Raw genomic sequence first — 22160 nt, 5'->3', positions numbered from 1 at the left:
TTCTCTCCTGATGGCTGTGGCAGCCTCTGTCCCCGCTTCTCCGATGGCTCATTTGATGCCCGGTGGAATGGCCCCATGGCCCAGTTGGACCAAGCTGCAGTTCTCTGCAGCTCATTTGTGTGACTGGATGGGAGTTACCACACTATGGACAAAAGTGCCACATCCAGGAACCCCCTCCCCTGCAGCGGGCATCCGGGGACATGCCCTCACCTAGAACCATGGAACACTGGATACCCAGGTGACAGCTGAAGCTCGCTGTTAACCCAAGGGTGGGAAGTTCAAACCTTCTCATAGGCACTTTGGTGAGCTACATCAGCAACCCCAGCCACCGGGACCCTCGGGGAGGCCAGCGATTGACTCTGACACCGAGGGGACAGCAGGTGTTGAGGTCTTTCTGACGACCAGGGAGGTTTCTAATGCGGGGTTGGTGGGAGCCAGCGGCTGGGCGGTGAGGAGGGACTAGAGGCTGTCCCTATGGTAAGCGTACTCTTGGAGCTCGGTGGGGCGCTGGAGGTCGCCGGGGCTGAGTCTGGACAGAAGAGACCCACAGGCTCTGAGGCCACAGTGCACGGAGATGCAGCTCCAATGCTCAGGGTCCAAAGCCTGACCCCCAGAGCCCGGAGCTCAGCGGGCCCAGGGTCTGCTCCCACTCAGGGCTGTGGGTCAGAAGGAAGTACATGCGGAAGTGCCGTGTTTCTTAGGACAAGGCCACCCTGTGCCCCCACTGAGAGCCCCGGCCACCCACAGACTGTTACAGACACCCTCACCCCACAGCTTGAGGTCAAACCACATCCCACACACGGGGATCCCCATGCTTTGGGGATGACACCATCCCTTCAGTACAGCGAGGGCAGTAGAGGACCCCTTCCTCCATTCAGCCCCCCCTCCCCAGTCCATTTCCTGCCATAAGGGGTCCCAGAGTCCCAGGTAAAGTTCCCAGCACTGGGCATAGAGAGGCAGGTGGGGTACAGGCACAGAGAAGCAAGACCTGGCAGGATGGAACTCCGCAAAGAGAGTAGGTGGCCTGGCAGCCTGGAGGCACTGACCACCCCAAGCATGCCAGCACACTAGGTGGGGCAGGGTCTGGCAGGCGAGGTATAGGCAGAGAGACGTGGCAGCCTGGTGAGCTGGCTGGGCCAGGAGAGGTGGGGTCTGACAGGCTGGGTCCAGGCACTGACCGCCACATTAGGTCTGCTCCACCAGCTGCAACCGGGCAATCTTGACTCGATGTGCTTCCTGCAGGTTCCGGGCTCGGACCTCGGGGCTCCGGATGAAGTCCACCTGCTTAATTGGGAACCAGCCCCGCTCCCCATCTGACAGCCGGACACCCTCCAGCCAGCCTGTGGGTGAGGGGGGGGGGGTAGCAGGGTGAGGCCACCGGCATGCCCTGGGCCTCTCTGTGGTGTCTTTGAATCCCAAGCTGTATGTGTGTGGTGGTGGTTGGCGGGGAGGGGGGAGTAGGGAGGGAAGGGAATCCAGCTTCTAACCTCTGTGCAAGGCCTCCAGTTCTAGCCACGTCTGTCCACACCTCCCATCTTTCCTGCTTGTACTGCCTTGCCAGCCCTCCCCAGCATCCTGCCCACACCACTGGACCTGGTCCTCTCCACTGCCCATGGCTGGTCCCCCCTCACAGAGCCTACTGCACCCTCATGCCTGCTGTCACCCCCAGCCCTTCCATCCATGCTCTCTACCATCCCACCTGCCCCCAGCCCTCCCCCCCTCGGAGTCCTTCACTGTCACTGCCCAGTCCCCACTTGCCCCCCTGAGCCATCACTGCCCCTGTCCTTTCCTACCTGAGACTGGCCCTCCCTGTTCCCCCTCACCATCACTGCCCCTGCCTGAGCCCAGCCCCTCTCCGGTGCTCTCACCATCAATGTCCCACAGCCCCTCACTCTCACTGCCCCTGTCCCATGCCCCTTCACCGTCATTGCTCCTCCCTGAGCCTGGTCTCTCTCCCATGCGCACACCATTGCTGTCCCTCTCTGTGAGCCCCTCACCGTCACTGCTCTGCTGCGTCACCATCACCACGTCGGCCTTCTCCAGCGCCAGCTCGTCGTTCTCCCGGGGCTTGTAGGTGCGCAGACACTGCACCTGGGGGGCATCTGGGGGAGAGGACAGGGCAGGTTCGGAGGGGCTAGGCTTCAGGTGGGAGACTTGTGAGCAATGAGCAGCATTTGGGAAATTCATCTCCCCTGGAGGTGAACGACCCAGCATTGCCATAGGCTCAGTGTTGGAGTTCCTAGGGCAGGCTGCCCTCTGAGCCCACGTCCAGTGCTGCTGACGTGACACTGGCTCCCCACATGGCTGGACTGTCGGGCACAAGTCGGGCATAAGTCTCTTGTCCGAGCACCCATCCCCCAGGGCCGGTCAGCCCTGCCCTGCTTGGGCCAGGTGCTCCTGCTCCTCTTCAGCAGGGAGCCTGCACCAGCAGCTGCAGCTCTCGAACCCTTGTCCCCATCGCAGTCCTGGGTCAGCTCCCCAGGAACTCTCATTTGCAACTTGGGCAGCTTGAAAGGGAAGGACGCCATTTGTCCATCCTCATCCTCGGGAATCTTTCAGAACTCAGCCCAAGCCTGGGCCAGTGTCCCCTGGAACACTGCCCCCCGAGACCTCTAGGCTGAAGACTGTGGCTGGGGACAGGCCTGGAGGATACCTCCCAGGGAGGACACAGGCCCAGGCACATTCGCTGCCCTGCATGCCTGCAGCCTGGGACCTAATGGTCTCCTGCCAGGAGGGAGCTAGGGCACTTCCTGTGTCCCTAGTACTTGTTGCCGTTGGGTGCTGCTGAGCCGGCCCTGGCCCATAGCACCTTTCCTGGGCCGTCCTCACCACCGTCCTTCTGTTTGAGTCCATGGTTGCAGCTGCTGTGTCAGTCCATCTCATTGAAGGTCTTCCTCTTTGTCTGTGTCCTTTTATTTGACCAAGCATGATGTCTTTCTCCCGGGACCAGTCTCTCCTGACAACATGTCCATCCAAAGCACGGGAGACCAGGTTTCGCCATCCTTGCCTCTGAAGAGCAAGCACTCTGGCTGCACTTCTCCCCCCAGACAGAGGTCAGTTCCCTGTCAGCCTGTGGTGCTTTCAGTGACCTTTGCCAACACCGTCATTCAAAGGCCTCTGCTCTTCCTGAGCCAACCACTCGGTCATCCCGCAGATCAGAACCACAGCCTTCTGACCCCTAGCCAGGGGCAAGTATCTTGGTTGTCGTGGTTATAGGGGTGGATAGCCTGACCTTTCTTCTGTTACTGGGTGGTTTGAACCCCGGCCTTCTGCCAAGATCAGGCAGAACTGCAGGCAACCTCAGGGGCTTCGGTTCAAGGGCCCGAAAGGAGGCAGTCGGCAGAGCAGGGTGGCATTGCCCCGAAGACGGAGATGGGAACTCTGTGAGCGCCAGGCCCTGCGTGGAGCCAGCCCCGGGCCCTCACTCACCGAGACATTCCAGCAGGTCCAGCTCCTCTCGCGGCGAGGCCAGCGCCGAGATCCACCGCAGCTTCTCGCTCCTAGAACACAAGTGTCCAGTGAGATGGGACCAGGGGCTGGGGGCTGTGTCCAGGCAAGGGACGTGGGACTTGCTAAAGAAGGGTGACAAAGCTGAGCTCTGGTCATCTGCTGTTTGGGGAGAACCACCTGACCCCAACTTTGCTGCTTGTATGTTTTAAAGAAAACCGCGATTCCACGCCTCAGACGAGCACTGTTGTCCACTTCCACGTCCACAGAGGAGTGGGCAGGGCATGCACAGGGTGTGTGTAGGCACCGACGGACAGGTTAAAGGTGGCGTCCACCACAGGTGCCTGAAAGAAGGGACTAGAGAACCAGCTCTGGCCCCAAGCGGTCCAGTGCTGACAGTGGGGTCACCAGGAGTCGGGATGCCCTGGCGTTGGGCTACGGTGGTTAAACCATGCCAATCCCTTCGGTCCTTGAACTCTGGGTGGCTAAGTTCCCGCTTCTCTCTCCCTGCCTCCTGCTGGCCACTCTGCACACTGACCCCATGTGGAAGTAGGGTCGACTGTCAAGGACACACAGGCAGATCTCGCCCATGGTGGGGGAGTGGGGTACAAGGCTCGAATCTCTACTTAGACACCCCCAAGGCACTGTGATGGGTGCTCAGCGCCCACAGCCATCCGGATTAGATCTGGGACCCAGCTACACACAGTGACATCCCAGCATAACCTGGCAATCATTCACACTTCCCTCTGTGATTGAGGATATACTTCCCACATCCCCTGTAGATGCCTTTCACCCACCTCAGCCCTACACCTGCAGGGCCACTAGCTCCAGGAGCCCCACCAAATCCTCACCAGGGAGCAGCCATGCCAGGTCTTTCTTAACTCTTGTCTCTCTATGGTGACTCCCTGGGGTGGACTGGCCATGCCTCGTCTTGGGGTTGATCTTTCCCGTGGGGGCCTCATCTTGGGGCTTGAGTGTCCAGTGCCCTGGGCCTAGCACCTGGCTTCTGCCAGACTCCCCACCCACCCCAGTTCCCATGCTCTCCCCGGCGTCCCCACTCACTGAGTCTCGGTGCTAAACAGGAACTCGGCCTGGGGGCCCAGGGGGCCATGGAGGTCCTGGGCATCCTGTAAGCCATGGCGCAGGAAGAGCCGGAAGAGATTCTTGTGTGCACCATGCAGCTTCATTTCACACTTCTCCCCTCGAACCTCGGAGAAGGGCGCGTGATCGAACACCAGGAACCGGCCGCCCCTGCAAGGACAGGTGTTCTCATTGGTCCTGGCCCCTGAGCCTACCCCACACCTCTGCACCCACAGTGCCTGTGTACGCAGTCCCCATGTGGTCCGAGGGAGAGGCACCCACAGGGCTGGAAGCTCAGACCACAACAGCCCCCTGGTCTCCAAGGTGCCCCAGGTGGTACTGACCACGGAGTCAGCAGTTCTAGCCCACCCAGAGAAGGGTCTGGTGATCTGAGTTCAAGTCTGGATCTTGCCCTCGTCTGCTTTAGAGCTGAGGGCCAGGGCCTGGAGTGGTGCCAGTCTTGGCTTTTCTGCACTCAGAGGCCCACAAACAGGAGGCCAGGGACGGGGTATGCATACTCCCTTTTCTGGGTCCATCTTGGTCCCATGCATGAGAGTTCAAACTCTGTCCCCATGTAAATACATGCTTCACAGTGACACAGCTTTCTGTGCCCCGGGCAGGCCAGGTCGGGCCGGCCTCACCACAAATGCATGGGGTCTGCTTGACCCTAGGTCTCACCACCCAGGGGGTCTAGCACCAACCTTGCAGCATCTCTAAGGGCTGCCTGAGAGGCCAGGCTGGTGGCCTGAGCCAGCCCTGGCCCTGGTGCCCATCGGAGCTGCAGTACAGGAATCTGAGGCATCTGTGCCTACAACACGGGGCCCATCCTCCGAGGGGGACCCCTTTCTCATTGGGTTTCCTGTATCTGGGGCCCTGGCCTCTCCACCCCTCACTGCCCCAACCCCTGCAGCCCCCATCACTGACTCTCGAGGCCTGGACAGCAGTAGGCAGTCATTGAAGAGGTGCAGGTGGACGGGTCGAGTATTCAGCTTCCTCCGTGGCCCTGGGGTCACGCCAAAGTCGAGGGCTGTCAGCTCCCCACTCTTCACCAGCCAGCGGGACTGGGAGATCAGAGGGAAGATCTGGGGGTGGGGAGAGGTGGGAGGGGTCACAGAGGGGCTCACCCTGGCCACCTCCTCACCCACCCCTTTTTCGCAGGAGGCCCTCTTCCCCACTGTCCTGTGTGTGTGAGGGCCACGTGCCGGGCAAACGGGGTGGCCCTGTGGTGCATCCTGGGACAGGGGTCGTGTGGGGTCAGGGGGATGGTTGAGAGGGGAGCATGTGGCCTGTGTCTCCGGAGCTAAGTAGATGGATGTTGTGGGCCCCCAGGTGCGTGAGCGCACAGAGTAGTGGGGTCTGGGGAGCTGCGTTCGGGCCTGGCTCTTTGCACTGAACAGAACCTGAAGCATGGAGACCAGTCTGGTTCCCTGCTGGGCTCTGTTAGGTCGTGCTTTGCTTGGGACAGTGACTTGAAAAACAAAAGGGTGCATGGCACCAAGGGGCGGGAGGAGGGGGGTCTTTTATCTCTTCCCACCCAGAGCTACAGCCTTGGGGTCGCCCTGTCCTTTCTCACAGGGCCTCCCTAGCTTCCGGATGACCACGCTGGCCAGCGCTGGCCTGAGGTTTGCTAGGGGCTCGGACAGTTACCCAGCCCTTTGCCATCCTTTCTGCAGTCTACAGAGCTTCCTGGAGGCAGGGGTGGGCATATGGGTGGGTGACCCAGAGGCAGACAAGGGAGCCCTGCTGCTGTACTGGGGCGAGTGAGCACTGGGCTGCTAACCTCAAGGCTGGTGGTTCTAAGCCACCAGCTGCTCCAGAAAACAGGGGTGAGGCTGTCTGTTCCCGTACAGATGTTTAGCCTCCTTGGAAACCTTGTGGAGCAGGTCTAGTCTAGTCTGCCCGGTAGGGTCCCTGTGATGTTGAAGTGCCCCAACAGCAGGGGCTCTGGGATTGAGGTTGACAACTCTGCTAGTGACGGCATGTGGAGCTGACCAGTGATAGCAGAACACAAGGATGCTCATGGCACGGGATGAATCCCAGCAGGGGGTGACCTCAGGATGGGGTGGGTCCTGGGAGGTGTGTTCACAGGATGGGGGTGATCTCAGCAGGTGGTGAGTCTCCAGAGGGTATGGTGTCAGGATGGGGGTGGTTCAGGGATGGGGGTGATGGGCGGCCTGTGCACTCACTCTGCACTCAAAGGCGATTCTCTGGCTGAGGTAGATGAGCTCTTCCGTCCTGCGCATCCTCTGTGCGTTACTGTTACAGTCCCAGATCAGCTGGAGGTGGGGGCGGGGGTCAGAGCAGGCTTGTGAGGGAAATGGGGTGTGGCAGCCCACCCCACTCCACCAGCCTGGGAAAGTGTGGACAAGGCTTAGGGCAGCTCTGGGCTCAGCAGAACTTCTTGGAACATTCTAGGCAGAGTGGAAATGACACATGGTGGGGGACTGCATTGTGGGGGCACTGCACCTGGTAGGTGTGGGGGGCTGCATCACGTTGGAGGTTTGGTGGATATTGAAGGACTGTGGGTGTCATGTTGGAGGTTTGGTTGATGTTGGTGGGACTGTGGGTGTCATATTGGAGGTTTGGTGGATGCTGGAGGGTTGTGGGTATCATATTTGAGGTTTGGTGAATGTTGGGGGCCTGTAGGTGTCATGTTGAAGGTTTGGTGGATGATGGAGAGCCCACTTTAGAAGTTTGGTGGCTGGAAGGTGATGTCAGGTGGGCTCCCTGCCCAGCAGGTCTAGCCACTGTGCTCTCTGGAATCCGGGCTTAGGCAGGCAGGAGCTCCAGAGAAGACAACCCTGAGGTCACAGTGGACAGTGTTTACCTACCTCCTCCAGGGCATGGTGCGCCTTGGTGGCCTCTGCCTCCTCCTCAGAGCCAGGCTGCGTTCTCTTCAGGATGTTCTGTGGGACAGACAGCGGGCTGGAGCCAGGTGGTCCGGATAAAGGACAGGGAGGGATGGGGATAGATGCCCATCACCCAGTTGTCTATGGGCTTTCTGAGGGGCCACTGGGGTGAGGCATGGGGAGCTGTGGGGGTCATGGGCTGTGAGAGGCTTTAGAGGTTTGTGGGCATTGTGGTCTGGGTTTGGGGGTCATGGATATTTTTGGGGAGTATGGAGGTATGAAGGTAGAGGTTTGGGATGTGGGTTTTGGGGTGGGGATTTGTGGGGTGGTGTTCTAGAATGTCACAGGGCTTGTGGGGTTTGTGGGGGTGGGAATTTTTGGTGTGGGGGGTTCTGGGTAGGGTTCTGTGGTGCCACAGGAGGCATGGAGGGTGGGAGGGGGACTGTGGATGTGGGGGTTCACAGGGTAGAGTTCTGGGGACCCAGGGGATGGAGACTATGGGCATCTGTGGGGGTGGAGAGTTCATTGGTGGGCTTCTTGGAAAACATGGATCTGTGGGTGTGGGGGTCACAGGTGTGGGTCTGGGGGCCACAGGGGAATGTAGGTCTGTGGGGCAGGGTTCACAGGGGTTTTGGGGGACCACAGGGGGCATGGTTCTGAGGGTGCAGGGTTCACAGGGAGCGGCAGGGGCACCTGCAGCAGCAGCTTGAGGCGGGTGATGCGCTGGAAGGGAAGGATGAGGAAGGACTTGAGGGACAGGCGCTGGCACACAGCGTCGCTCTCCAGCTTCTCTAGGACCTCCCGGAATTGGCTGTTTCTGCTCCTGCAGGGCGGCAGGAAAGCGGGGCGTGGGACAGGCTGCCGTGAGGGGACATGGGGAATGGGGTGCGGGCAAGACTTGGCTGGTCAGTTTCTGGGGAGGCTGGTGGGATAGCTCGTGGGTCTGCTCTGATGGCAGGCTGGGGTCTCTGATGGGACCACCCACTGGGCGGGGGTAGGGGGGTGCTGGGTGCGGGGAGGGGTGCGCTCACAGCAGACTCTGGAAGGTTCGCTCCTGGTACTTTTGGTTGGTGACATAGGGCAGATAGACACGGCGGAAGTGGGGGGCATGACTTAGGACCACATCGCACACATGGAAGGTGAAGATATTGTTCTCGAAGTTCTCCTCCAGGTCTGAGAGGAAGCTGAAAGGAAGCGGGAACTCTCAGTATCCCGAGGTTGGGCTGCTCTCCTGCCGGCAGGGGGCTGCTGCACCCTCTGCCCAGAACTGGTCACAGGGCCCTCACTGCAGTCACCCCCCTCGCTGCAGTCATCACCCAGAGCCCTTGGCCTCATCCGGTGTCTGGACCTCCACACGTTGCCCACGCCACCCTGCGATGCAGTGGACACCCATGGCCTTGCCCACCCACACCTGCCCTGGTTCCCCCTCAGCCCCCTATCTGCGTAAGGGGGTGTGTTCTTGGGGTGCAGCCAAAGCTGGGGTGCTGGGGGCTGACTGGTATCCCCAGAGAAAGGGTAACGATCCTGCTGGAGAATGGGGCATCTTGGGTCAGGAAGGCCACATCATGCGGGGCGTGCGTGTCCTTAACAGCGTGACTTTTGAGACATGAAAGCAGATTGCACATAGAGAGGCTGGCCCCGTGCGGGAGAGGGACACCTGAGGTTGACCCTGATAGAGCTGAGGGTCTTGGGGACAGAGAAGCTGAGGCAGTCGCTGTCCCCAGAGAGCCAGTGGCCACTCTTGGCCCTGAAGCCTCCAGGATGAAGAAAGAATGCCTCCTTTTCAGAACCCCTACCCCGCCCCAGCAGCCCCGAGGGAGGGAGGGAGGGAGGGAGGGAGGGAGGGAGCGGTCGGCTCACGTGGTGCTGACTTCACACACGTCCTGCAGGCGGGAGAAGAGCCACTGGTGCTCCTGGTTGGTTAGGGTGGCCCGGAGCGCGGTGGACAGCTGGAAGTGGTCCACAGCCACATGCAGGCTGCGCAGGTAAGAGGCCTCTGAGACAATCAGCTCAAATTTGGCCTAAGAGGGAGAGGGGGACATTGCAGTGGCTGAAGGCTCTACAGCACCTTGGGGACAGACTAGGTGTGGTGCAACGTCCAGGGGAGAGTCCCATGGGCCCTCTGCAGCTCAGCCACAAGGGGGCAGTGCCCCTGGAGCTCTGGAGAGCAAGTGCTCATCCCGGGGTGCAGGCGAGGGGAGGCCAATCCCCAGGGTACAGGAGAAGGGGTGCTCGTCCCTGGGGGCCAGAGGAGAGGTCCCCATCCCCTGGGTGTAGGAAAAGGGGTGCCTATCTCCTGGGTACAGAAAGGATGCTTAAAAATAGCAAGGAGGACCCTGTAACCAGTAATTCGAAACTGCAGAGGCGGATGGACCCTGTTGGTATGAGGATGGAGGAAGCAGGTGCAAGACAACAGGAAGATCGCCAGAGGGGGGACCGGCTACCTGGAGGCTGTCCACCACTGTGCACTGAAACAGCACAACTTGTGTCCTAGGTTCCCAGGTGAAGAGGAAATTTGTCCCAGGGTGGAATTTGGACTTGTGGCAGACTTAGAGTTTCTGGGATGATGTGGTGGGCTGAATGGGTTTTATATATGGCAAGATGTAAATTGGGAGAAGGGTACGGTAGGGTGGGAGGGTAATGCTATGGAATAAACCACCTTCTCCTAAAATGTATGTTGTAAATGTCTGGTAGTTCAGCAGGTTATACATTGGGCTACTAACTCTAAGGTCAGTAGTTCGAAACCACCACCTGCCCCATTAGAGAAAGATGGGTTTCCTACTCCCCTAAAGAGCTACAGTCTGGGAAACTCACAGGGGCAGCTCTCCCCTGTCTACAGTGGCCCTTTGAGTCATATGTGACTTGATAAACTCAAAACCAAATGCACTGCCACCCGTCCAGTCGATGCTGACTCACAGTGAGCCTACAGGACAGGGGAGATCCTGCCCCTGTGAGTTTTCAAGACTAACTCTTTAGAGGAGGGGGGGTCAGTGGTTTCAAATGCTGACCTGTCCTGTCGGCATGAGGACCCGACAGCAGTGTTTTTCCAGATGCCCGAAGTGACAAACCCACTCGGGAAGGGGCTGTCTTCTCTGGTCATGCGGGGTGAGGGTAGTGTGTGTGCGAGCCAATCTCTTTGGGGATAAACATGAGATCAAACAAAGCCAGGAGAGAGAGAAGCAGAGATGGGGCAGAAAGATACCAGGCACACCATCAAGTTCAGAAGAGACGGGGCCCTTCTCTCACCCACCCCCATGCTGACACCCAGAGGACAGCCTTCTCCCTCCAGCTGGCACCCTGAAGTCAGACTTCTGACCTCCTTGATGGCGAGAGAATAAGCTGCTTGTTGAAGACACTCCTTTGTGGGGTTTTGTGACTGAGACATGAACGATGAGCTATTTCATTGACAACACAAACCTCAAGGGAAGCGCCTCCCCCCACCCCCGCCCTGCCACCATTTGTAGCCGAGGTGCTACTGCAGGGTTAATGAGGTTTTATAACTGACTTGAGGGGACGTAGCTACTAAATGGTGAAGCCGGGAAGCACACCAGGCGGTGACTTCAAATGGACACGGATGGTGGTGTTTCGAAGCGCACATAGCACATAGTCTTTTGAGCAGTTGCTATGTCCCTGGCTTTCATCCCAGGGACCCTTATGCCCCCATTTAATGGATGAAGACAAGGGGGCTTGGGAAGGTGGCGTGATTTGGCCACAGCTGCAGGCCAGCAGACATGGAGTCATGCTTCAGTCTCAGGGAACTTCTATGGGAGCTGGACCCATGACACCATTCTCAAGAAGGCCTGCTGCTGGGACCATGCTGGCCTCTTGGGAGGGGAGGCCCTACCCCATACCTCAGGGCAATTACAAAGACAAGTCCTCCCACAAACCCACTCAGGGCCAAAACCAGACAAACGGCTCCCTCAGTAGTCTTGCAGCTAGGAGCGCAGCTGGAGCAGGGGCAGGGGCAGGAGAATGACCGACCACAGGGCAGCTGCAGAGGGGTGCCCAGAGCACCCACAGGCAGCCCCTGCTGCACCTCAGTTGGAGAGGAAACATCAGTGAGCCTGAGCCTGGCAGGAGAGGGCCAAGGAGAACCAACTCTGGCAGATTCCCAGTCTCAGCCGCTCTGTGTAGTTCCCAACTGGGAGGAGTAGACAGCACCCCCAAGACATGGGGAACCCTAACCCTGGTACCTGTGAACATGCCCTGGGTAACTGAGGTCCACTGGAGTGGGCCACACCTCTGACTGAGACACACATAGCAAAGAGGCACCTAGGAGATGAGGGAAGCCAGAATTGGGGGCGGGGTGGCAAGGAGGGTACTCCCCCAGACAGAAACAGGGTACGAGCTTGCTCTGCTGACACTCTCCATCCAGACATGCAGTCTGCACAAGGAGCCCCTGCGGGGTTAGCACTCAGCCATGATCGATGGTCGGGGTTTCAAGTCCACCTAGAGGTGAATTGTCCGGCACTCTTGCGGCCTAAGAGGCAGGTTAACAAGACTACACCCTGTCACAGGCACCGCCCTGCAGCAGTGGCAGTAGCAATCGTCTGTAGGCGGAGAAGTGGACACGCAAGCTGAGCAGGTGTGGGAGCTCAGGTGGGGCGACACCCTGGAGAAGATGGTTGGAAAGAGGCGGAGTCCACATAGAGGTTGCTATAAATACAGCGGGGCCACAGGGAGGGGGTAGGACAACCCCTTAGCCATGGCCAAGCACGGAGAGGGAAGGAGCCACTGGGCACAGGGTGCAGGACCATCGTCTCTGGGCACAGGAAGGGCAGTGAGTGACATAGCCCAGCCCACAGAGCGTGCTGTCCATGCTGTCTGGTGAGCAGTGACTGGCGCTTCAAAGCTCGTGAGCGGTCATCTAAGGCGCACCTAGTGGTCTCTCTAAGTCTGGCGGACAGGTGCCTGCCATGGAAAGACATGCGTTAGTCCGACACGCTCAGGACAAACACGGCAGCTATCAGTCCGGTGTGCTATAGGACCACAGAACACATCAGTCTCCATGTCCCTGCACAACACAACAAGATGGTGCCAGGTGACCCCACCAGCCCCGCTGCCCAAGTTCATGACAGGAGGCTTGGCTCCGAAAACCAAAACCAAGCTCACTGCATCGAGTAGGTGGCCACTCACGGGGACTCTACAGGACAGAGTAGAGCAGGCTCTATGGGCTTCTGAGGCTGTAACCCTTTCGGGTTTAGAAAGCCTCATCTTGGTGATTTCAAACTGTTGGCCCAGTGCCCTTGCACTGTGGGGACAGCAAACCATGGAACCAATGGAAATGCGCATGAGCCATGGGAAAGAATACCATGCGCTCTGTAAGCCCTCTCTCAAGCCACAGCCAAAACCCTGGCTAAGAACAGCCCGTGGAGCACCGGTCTCCCTGGCCATGGACACAGCTCTGAGTCAGTATCAGAGAGGCCACAGTGACTGGGGACAAGGATGCTCTGTCCTCACAAACTGATGCCACTTGTCGGGGCAGGGCAGTGCTAATCCTCAGCCACAGTAGAGCGTGGGGCCACTGCCTGCCCACAGCCTCATCAGCACGCGGCTCACCTCCTGCAGCTTCTGGTCCTCGTGGGTCATTGAGAGCAGCACTGCGCTGTTGCGCACCACGGGGATCTCCTGCCACAGCGAGCTGCTGGAGGCCGAGGACAGGCGCTTCAGGTAGGACTCGGAGGACACCAGGGCCCTGCGGGGCAGCCGCGGGGACGCCTGCCCAGGGGCCTCGCCCAGGCTGTCCAGCCGCTGTTGGCTCTGGATCTCCTTGTTAAGGAATTCGTCGCTGTACTCCTGATACAGCAGTTGGGCTGTGGGGGGAGCAGGTGAGGGTGGCGGTGAGTCGACGCGGAGGGACACAGCATTCTGGGGTTTCCTCTGCCTGTGCACCTCCACAGGGCACTGGCCCTCCCTTGCTGCAGCGCGCCCCACCCCCACCCATGGTTCTGGCCCCCTGCGGCTTGTGGCCCCAGTCACAGGCACTCACAGGAGTTGATGAGCTTGGAGCACCTCCTGGAGAAGCCCCCCGTGGCCGCCTCCTTTGGCCTTTTCTCCCTGGAAGGCATTGGGGGTGAGGGAGAGTAAGGGCTCTGAATGGTGGCTGGCCATGTGGCAGGAGGATGCAGGGCTGGCGGCGAGCTCTCTGGGCACTACTGGCACACACTGGACTCTTCTGTGGCCACACGGGGCAGTGGGGTCTTCCCTAGCTGGTCTGGGCCTCCTAAGACACTGGCCTAGACTCAGCCAGCAGAAACGGGGTCAAGGTTCTCCCGGGGTCTATGGTGGGCACTGGTCCCCTCCTCAGAGGAGTCAGGCAGAGACCAGCAGGGAGCCTGGCCTGGTCCCTATCTCCCAGAAGCAGAGCCTTAGCATTCCCTGCTGGGCTGTGGACAACTCACCTCAAAATGATGGGGTCCGAGGGGCCAGGGGGCCTGTCCATGGCTGGGGTTCGGGGATCTGAAAACAGAGGACATTCAGAGGACCCAGAGAGGCTAGGAGACATTGGGGGATGGGGGCTCAGAGGGGGGCCAGAAGGGTAGTGGTGTCAGAGGAGAGGGGCTGTGGGGGGCTGAAGGAAGGGGACTAGGGGACTCAGGGAGAAGGGGAGTGGACTCAGAGGGGAGGGGCAAAGGAGGGGTGTTGTGGGGGACTCAGAAGCGGGCCAAAGGGGAAAGAGGGTGTGCTGGAGGGGGAGGGGTTAAAGGGAAGAGGCTCAGAAAGAATAGGGCTCAGAGGGGGAAGGGTTCAAAGGAGGAGGGGGCTGAAAGGAGGCGGGACTAAGCAGCAGGGGGTCAGAGTGGGTGGGACTCAGAGGGGCAGGGCCAGGAGGGGCGGTACCGGCCTGTTGCAGGGCCCCAGTGTCTGGATGCCTGTCCCTAACAGTGGCCGAGTGCTGCCCAGGCCCAGCAGGTGTTGTACCTGGGGCGCAGATGCGCCTGGAGCAGCCCTGGGATAGAGGTGGCGGAGGGAAGGGCTCTGTGCTGGGTGGTAGCCCAGGTGGACGTGGATGTGAGCTCAGCGGGCTTGTGTGGGTGGGGGTGGGGTTTGAGGAGGATTGGGGATAGAGGGGGTGGAGGAGTGTCCCTACTTACCTGCAGTGCCATCCGGCAGGACCGAGGGCCGGCGCAGGCCCTGCCGGTTCCAGCCCTTGCTCTTGCTGTTGGGACCTTCGCCAGGGGCTGGCGTGCCATACCCGGGCAGGGGTCTGCCCTGCTCTCGGCGGTGGGGCCAGCTGGAGGCCTTCTCCAGTGGGGGGTGGTCCAGCTGTGACCTCCGCAAGTTGCTGGGTCCCTCCTGTGAGCCTTCTCTTCTTGCAGGTGCTCCGGCAGGGGGCCCTGACTCCCCAGTGAGCCTGGCCCTGTCCTCTGGGGGCCAAGCCATGGTTGGTGGGGACAGGGGGCTCAGGAGGTTTGTCACATTGCTGAAGGCCAAGGTGAGGGGGCCTTCACCCCGGCTTCGGCTGGCAGTCACCAAAGGGTCCACGGACTGGCTTGTGGCAGGGGGCCAGGAGGTACGGCCTGCTGAGGGCCCAAGGGGTGCCGACCACTCCGGACCCCCAGGCGTTGCCTGGCCTGGGGTCCTCGCGAGGGAGCCCTGAGTGCTCCTGCTCCGGCCCCGGAGCTTGGGAGGCAGTGGGGGCGGCTCCGTGGCAGCATCCAGAGTGGGTAGTGGCGGCAGTGGCTTGTAGGTCCGGAGGCTGCGGGGTGAGTGTGCAGAAGGCAGGAGCTGGGGCACATTGGGTGTGGGGGGCAGAGGCTTGTTGTATCTAGCCCTGGGGAACAGCGAGGCCTGCACCGCACGGGGGGAGTCTGGAGTGGCTGGCAGTGGCCGGAGCTGCCTTGCCGTCAGGTGGTCAGGTGGACCCTTGCGGAGGCAGGGAGCTACTGGGGCTGGATGGCTGTGCCGCTGCCTTGTGGGGACCTGACCGTGTTTCCTCTCCAGAGGGGGCGGGGGCTCCTGGAACCTCCCATCCACAGCGACAGGGTGTGAGGTGTGGGTGGAGTTGTGCTCATTGGGCCAGGAGTGGGCAGTGCCTGGGCCCTCCGACTGGGTGGGGGGCAGTCCCAGGCTCTGCCCCAGAAGGGGCGATGCCCCATTGGAATGCAGGACGCTGCCTGCATCCTGCCCACTTCTCCAGCCCTGCTGTGGGGTCAGAATGCCCCAGGTGGCAGGCTTGGGGGGCCTTTTGGGGGGCTCCCAGTGAGAGAAGGAAAGTGACCTGGCCAGGTCCCGGGGGTGCTCAGTGTGGTGGGGTCCAGGGAAGGAGTTACTTCTCAGGGGCAGGACTGGCACCAAGGGGCTGGCCAGGGGCTTCTGCTGGGAAAGCCCAGTGATGCTGGGACACAGTTCCCAGGTGGCATCTGTGGAGGGAGGGGTCTTGAAGACCTCAGAGAGTGAGGCTGCAGAAGCTTCTAGAGACCCAGCAGCAGGAAGGCTCTTCTCCACTGGTTGGGCGGGCAGTGAGGCCATTGAGCAGAGGGATACCGGTGTCCAGGGAGGTGACCCCACTGTGATGGCCCCTGGACTCTGCTCAGACCCCTCTCTAGGGCCTTCCCAAGATGCCTTCTCATCAGGGGATGCCTCAGTGGGGAAGGGGCTGGTTGGGGACATGGGCAGACGGCCCTGTCCTGGTGGTGCTAGTTCAGGAATCGGCGCTTCAGGGAACACGTCCCCAGCCCCAGGAGCCCACATCAGGGGACTAGAGGCTGTGGGGGCCAGGTCACTGGGAAGAGGCACCCCAGGAACCAAGGTGGATGGGTCATATACATAGTCCCTCTGGGCCCGTAGCCCATGCCCAGCATGGGCACCTACTTCCTCCCTCCACCCTGGGGCTGGAATAGTCTCATCACCCAGGCCCTGGGCCTCCTGTGCCCCAGGCACCCGCTTGGGCAGAGCATACATCCCATTCTGCTCTGGCCCCTGCAGCCCCCTCAGGCCCTGGGCCAGTATCCCCGGCTTTTCCTGAGCTAGGCCTCCAAGCTCCCCAGCCTCCAGCCTGTTTTCCTGCCCCTGTTCAGGTGCCTGCCTCTTCCCAGGAGCCTGCTCCTCCTCGGGCTCCCATACCCTCATGGCCTGCGCTGCCTGCTCTGGGGCCTCCTGGGCAGGCAAGCACCTGGCTTGCACAAGCTGTCCTGGGGCTTCTTCCTGGGTTCGGGTGGTCTCTGTGGAGCTCCCCAGAGATGCTTCCTCCTGGATGGCACCCCAATCCAGGAGCCCTGTCTCCCATGTTCTAACCCTGGCACTGGGAAGAGGCATCAGGTCCAGATTTTCACCTGGGGCTTGGCGGACCCAGAGCTCCAGGTGAGCTGGCATCTTCACTTGGTCGCTGGCTACAGGGACTTCCTGGTCTCTCTTAGGGGCCTCCTGTTTGCTGACCCTAGGTAGCTCCTGGTGGGGTTCAGGGACTTCCTGATGGGCCCCAGGGGGCTCCTCATTGCTGGCCACAGGCATCTTCTCTGAGGATTCAGGGACTTCCTGGTTGGCTCCAGGTATCTGTTGATTGCTAGCCTCAGGGATCTCCTGGCTGAGGGCCCCAGAGGTCTGGAGGGCTTCAAGCCTGTCCTGGTAGGCCCCAGAGGTCACCTGGGTACTGGTCCCAGGGGTCTCCTGGGAGGCTGCAGGGATGTCCTGGTGTGTCCCAGATGTCTCCTGGGGGGCTGCAGGGACATCCTGGGGGGTGTCCTCATCTGCCGACACATCGTCAGGGGAGGAGGGTTCCGTCTTGGCTGAGCAGCTGCTCAACTCTCCAGACTTGGCCAGAGTCTGTGGGGCTCTGCGGCCTGCCGCCCCCTCGTCAGAAGGGGTCTCAGGAGCTTCGGGCCCTGGAGCATCGGCCTGGCTGTCCTTTAGCAGGAGCCCAGTTGCCTCGGCGAGCTCTGGGATGGCGGAGGTGGGGGTCAAGTCTCTGCACACAGGTTCACCGTCCTCCATCAGGGCTGAATCCTGAGCAGGAGAGGGGACAGAGAACTCAGTCCCCTTCTGCCCCAGAAGGCGGGGGGGGGACATAATTCCTTGTTCCCACTGAGGGTCATCCTAGAGACAAAAGGCTCCCAACAACTGGTATTTTGGGGGCTTCCAAGTTCAGGGGAGACAGATACAAACCAGGATCCCTGGAGACAAAACCGTTGCCCAAGAGGATCACAAAGCCGCTGCAGGCATCTCCCTCAAACTGTGGGGGTATCTCCTTTGGCTCTCCTGATCAGTCTCTGGACACCAAGGATGACCTCACCCCATCACTCCCAGACAGATGCTGGGTGGCCCTGACACTGAGATGGGGGTTCAGTCCCAGAAGACACTTGGGGAGGCCCACTCTGGCTCTGTCACCCAGATATCAGCCAGGCTGGGTCCTCACTGTCCACCGCTGCCTGGGACATCTTCCAGGCCCGTCTCATCCTCCCAGTTCTCGAGCCTGAGGCTGAGTTAGACGCTCACTCGATGGAACTCCTGTGTACATGGCTGCCCCTGGGCCAGCACCGTGGGGCAAGCACCCAGCAGCAGCTCAGGTGGTCCAGTGGTTGAGCACAGGGTGGCTGAGCCAGGTCTCGCTTGTCACCCACCCACCGGCTCCTCAGGAGACGCTACCAGGCAGTCTGCTTCTGTAGCGATCACAGCGTGGGCACCGCTGGTACAGCTCTTCGTCACCCAGAATCCACCCAGTGACAGCAGCTCTGGGTGACCTGGGAGCTGTCACCCAGAATCCATCAATGGTACCCAGCAGTCTCTATCCCATCCCCTCTGAAGAGCCCATGTGCACCAGGGTTGGGCGCTAGAGGCTGACTGAAAGTTGGAAGGTCCCTCAAACGCACCCAGAAGCTCTGGGGGACCAGGACCTAGTGATCTGGTCTGGGAAATGTGAACCCCGTGAGGGTGTGCCCATTACGTGGGGCCTCCTCTCTGAGTCGGTTGGATGCAACAGCTCCCTGCGATAACCACAGACCACATCCAATTTGCCCCAGCAGCTGCTTATCCCATGTTGGCCACTCCCTCCTTGTTCCTTGGACTTCCCACCTTCCCACCCCTCTCCTAACTCCCCCTCCACACAAAGACTTGAGAGCCACAGCCAGCCCTGCAGGGGAGCCCACATCCCTCCCTCCCTCCAGCATAAGCAAGCGGTGTTCTCTTCTCCAAGAGTTGCCTTGTGTCTCTCTCCCCTTGGGGGACATGCTTCCGGCTGCCTGGATCTCTCAGGCGTCCAGAGCTCCCTGGGCTGCTGGACCTGCTCCTCCAGTCTTGCGGCATGCCCGTGTCCTTCCTCTCCAGCCATCAACACCCCAGAGGACTTCTTCCTACTTGCTGCCCTGAGCTCTGTAGGTCCCAACTACGTCCACTCTGCCTTCAAGTGGTCCCTACGCTCTTCAAGTGCCCATCCCCACGGTGGCTCTCCAGCCCTTACGTGGATGGTGCTTGGCAGGGTCCATAGCTGGGGGCACTGGAAATTCTCCGCTTTGTGTGTAAGATGGCATCTTCCTAGTGTCACCCCAACTCTTTCAGGAGTGACAAACACTTGGTCTGTGGACACAATGACAAATGCACACTCTGTGTGCATCTGCCATGGACAGAAGAAGGCCTGGCTAGGCTGGGAGTTGCACTTAGTGGCCCCGGGACAGTAAGACCTGGGGATGTGTCTCCATGACAATGGTGGCCAGGAAGTCCATCTGTGACACATGAGGGAGGGAGGGGGGAAGATCCAAGTCAAGGGGTTTACGGATTGAGTCAGATCCTCCCCCAGTAGTAAGCTGGTCTGAGCCCCTTCGCCTGAGGATGTGACTTTGTTTAAAGGTGAGGTCCAGCTATGAAGATGGTGACAGCGAAGACGTACCAGAGAAAGGTGGGCCCTAGTCCTGCACCCTTTGGAGTGGGGTTTTATCAAGGGGGCAGCTCACACAGGCATGGAATCATAACCCTGGTGAGGATCTGCCTCTCAATGCCTGGGGCTAGACGCTGAGAAAGGCAGGGAAACTGCCCTTGGAGGCAGCGGAGAGGGGGCTCCATGACCTCTGGGGCCGACACCCAGCCAGAGACACGGTTTGCTCCAGGACCCCAAGGCACCACCCACCCACAGAGGGTGAAGAGCTTCATGAGCTAAGGAGTGGCCATACAACAGGAGGCCTGACCCCTGCTGGGGCTCAGAAACCAGTTCTCAAGGACCATAACTCCCGTTTGCTTCCTTGTCCACAATCTTCCTGTCTCATCAGCCACCACGTCTCTACCCAGCTGTCCCTCCAGTCTGTCCCCCACTGCTCTAGCCTCTCTGCGGTGCTGCTCCTGTCGTCACGCAGGCCTGCTCCTGGGCTCATCTGGGCACTGGCCTCTCCTCTCCCCCTGCTCTGGTCTAACTTTCCCACAGCACTTGAGTCACAAGATACAGCTTCCACCCTGCCACCTTCTCCCAGGAGCCTCAGCATCCCCAACATTCCCTCTACCTCCCCCTCCCTCACCTCAGGACTCCCCGAGAGCTGCCCCTCAGCCTGGTGCCCCTTTATCTGGGCTGCCCACCAGAGAACCCTTCCTCCTTGGGTACCTGTCACTCAGATCCCACACCAGTGCCCTGGCTCAGCCTGGAAGGCCACAGAGCACACACCGCCCCATCTCCCCCCACATGAAGAATTACTAAACATAGTTACACACGCAGTCACAGAAACACACACACAATCATATATTCTCACCACCACCCCCACATACTTACATACACACACATCCACTCTCAACTCCACCCCATATCCTCTCACACACAGTCATACTCACACTCACAGACACATACTCACACATTCATACACTCAAGCCCACCCCTCATGCCCCCCACATTCACAGTCTTACACTCACACTCACATACATACACACACTCACTCTCACTCCCACCCTCCATCCCTCACACATACACACTCATATTTTCACACCTACCCCCTACACATTCACACACACATATACACTCTCAACCCCACCCCCATACCCTCACACTCACATATACACACTCCTACATTCATACACTCTCACACCCACCCCTCATTCCACCCCCCAGTCACACACACACACACACACACACACGTGCGCGCGTGCAGGGAGTAAGGGAAGGCACAGGGTCAGAGCATCCATCTCGGCCTCGTCCTTCTGGATTTCTCATGGCTTTTAAGGCTATTGTGGACACACCTGTCAGAAGAGCCCTGCCTTCCTAACTCAAAACCAGGGCCGGCTGTCCCGAGTCCCTGCTGGCTCTCAGTGCCCCCGCCGGGGTCCGAGAGTGCCCCTGTGGATGGGGGTAGAAACCCCAGACTTTCTCCAGATGAACTGCTGTGGTTTTAGACCCGCAGCTCATGACCACTGCCTCTCTTAGGGGGCTGCTGTGCTTCCTCCCTGGGCTTCTAGGGAAGACACACCTATGCACAACACGCACTACTAGCACCAACGGCAGCGCAGGTGGGGAGCTGTGGGTTCCTACTCAGCGGACCCTGGATGATGGAGCCGAATTGCCCCTGGGTTTGAGACCCAGTGCCAGGTGCTTCTCCCTTGGAGAGCTGGTGGGCTCAGTGCCCAATCTTGCAGTGGGCAGTGGGCGCTTGTCCAGTGCCCCAGGGCTCTCTGCACAGGCGCCAGGCACTGTGGTCACTGTGTGAGAGGGGATTGATGAGCTGGGAGGGCCTGCTGACAGAGGAACCTGGATGCTGGCTCACACTCCTGACAAAGGGACAGGTGACCCCAGGTGCACCTTGGTGTCCTGGATGCCCTAGACATTACTGTAGGGAAGGGCCACATGCAAGCTGTAGGCCCACAGACAGTGGGGGCTCCCAGGCCCGAATTCCTGCTCCCCTGCTGAGCCACCTACACATATGCTCACATGGACACACCCCCAACACAAACCGACATGCAGACATACATAGGCCCCTACACACACACACACACACACACACACCACACTCAGCAAACATAGATACACATTTACATAAGGGCACAGACATATGCATGTACCCACACATACACACACACGCACACCCAACACACCAATGGCACACACACATGCACCCGATATATACACACAAAGATACAGGGACGCAGTATACATCCATGTAAGTACATGCACACATATGTACAGATCTACCCCAGTACACATCAACACTTCACATGTATACATATAGCCATGCCCCTCTACACCCTTAACAGACACATAACCCCCACAAAGTACACATGGATACACATATACACACGTATGTACTTATCCACCCCAGGTATACATCAACACCTCACATGCATGCACACATACCCGTGCCTCTACACACACACACACACACACACACACACACACACTTATGCACACACAGGAGCACAGACAGACATGCACTCAAGCCCACCCCTGTGGAAACCCTCACACCCCAGCCAGGATGTGCCGCTAACCTTTCCAGGGAGCGCTATGGCGGAGCTGTGGGCTGAACTGTGTCCCCAGAGTCATGGACTCATGAATATGACCCCTAACGTGAGTGGCCTCCATCAGAGTGGTGTCCTTATAGAAAGAGGTGCTGTGTGGAGACGCAGCCACAAACCACGCACCGCCGAGAGCTCCCGGAAGCAGGCAGTCCCCAGGGCCCTTCGGAGAGGACAGTCCTGCTGACACCTTGCTGTCAGCGGCCGGTGTCCAACACTGCTCCCCTGAGCCCCCAGGCACGTGTCTGTCACAGCACACACAGATGCACCGGCCTGATGCCACCGCGGAGGCAGACGGAGGACGTGGCACCCGTGGCCCAGATAACATCTAAGTGGGACAAAGAGCCCATCAGGCAGGAGTAGGGGCCA

The 22160-nt window shown here is 59.7% G+C and overlaps 1 protein-coding gene across 1 annotated transcript; it reads right to left on the bottom strand.

Moving 5' to 3' along the window:
- Positions 1-1185: 1185 nt before the first annotated feature.
- ARHGEF5 (Rho guanine nucleotide exchange factor 5) lies at positions 1186-17309 on the bottom strand. Its single transcript, XM_075557441.1, has 15 exons — positions 16229-17309; positions 14471-15739; positions 13778-13835; positions 13366-13433; positions 12936-13189; positions 9237-9397; positions 8408-8560; positions 8070-8199; positions 7359-7433; positions 6714-6803; positions 5452-5609; positions 4510-4698; positions 3430-3500; positions 1998-2102; positions 1186-1340 (listed from the first exon to the last, which is right to left on the bottom strand). Exons 1-15 carry the CDS (start codon positions 17307-17309, stop codon positions 1186-1188), a joined length of 4017 nt encoding a protein of 1338 aa, XP_075413556.1.
- Between the last annotated feature and the right edge of the window lie 4851 nt (positions 17310-22160).

This window comes from Tenrec ecaudatus, chromosome 9, assembly GCF_050624435.1.
Source record: "Tenrec ecaudatus isolate mTenEca1 chromosome 9, mTenEca1.hap1, whole genome shotgun sequence".
Taxonomy (NCBI): domain Eukaryota; kingdom Metazoa; phylum Chordata; class Mammalia; order Afrosoricida; family Tenrecidae; genus Tenrec; species Tenrec ecaudatus.
The sequence above is the reverse complement of the archived record's forward strand: the minus strand, read 5'-3'. Positions and strand labels throughout refer to the sequence as shown.

What these genes read in the sequence shown, in the direction of transcription:
- ARHGEF5 (XM_075557441.1), bottom strand. Translation starts at nt 17,309, where the DNA reads ATGGAGGACGGTGAACCTGTGTGCAGAGACTTGACCCCCACCTCCGCC. An exon ending in CGCACCATGCCCTGGAGGAG is followed by an intron (nt 6,804 to 7,358) that starts GTAGGTAAACAC and finishes CCCCACCTCCAG; the next exon opens with CTGATCTGGGACTGTAACAG. An exon ending in GAATCGCCTTTGAGTGCAGA is followed by an intron (nt 5,610 to 6,713) that starts GTGAGTGCACAG and finishes CCCCACCCCCAG; the next exon opens with ATCTTCCCTCTGATCTCCCA.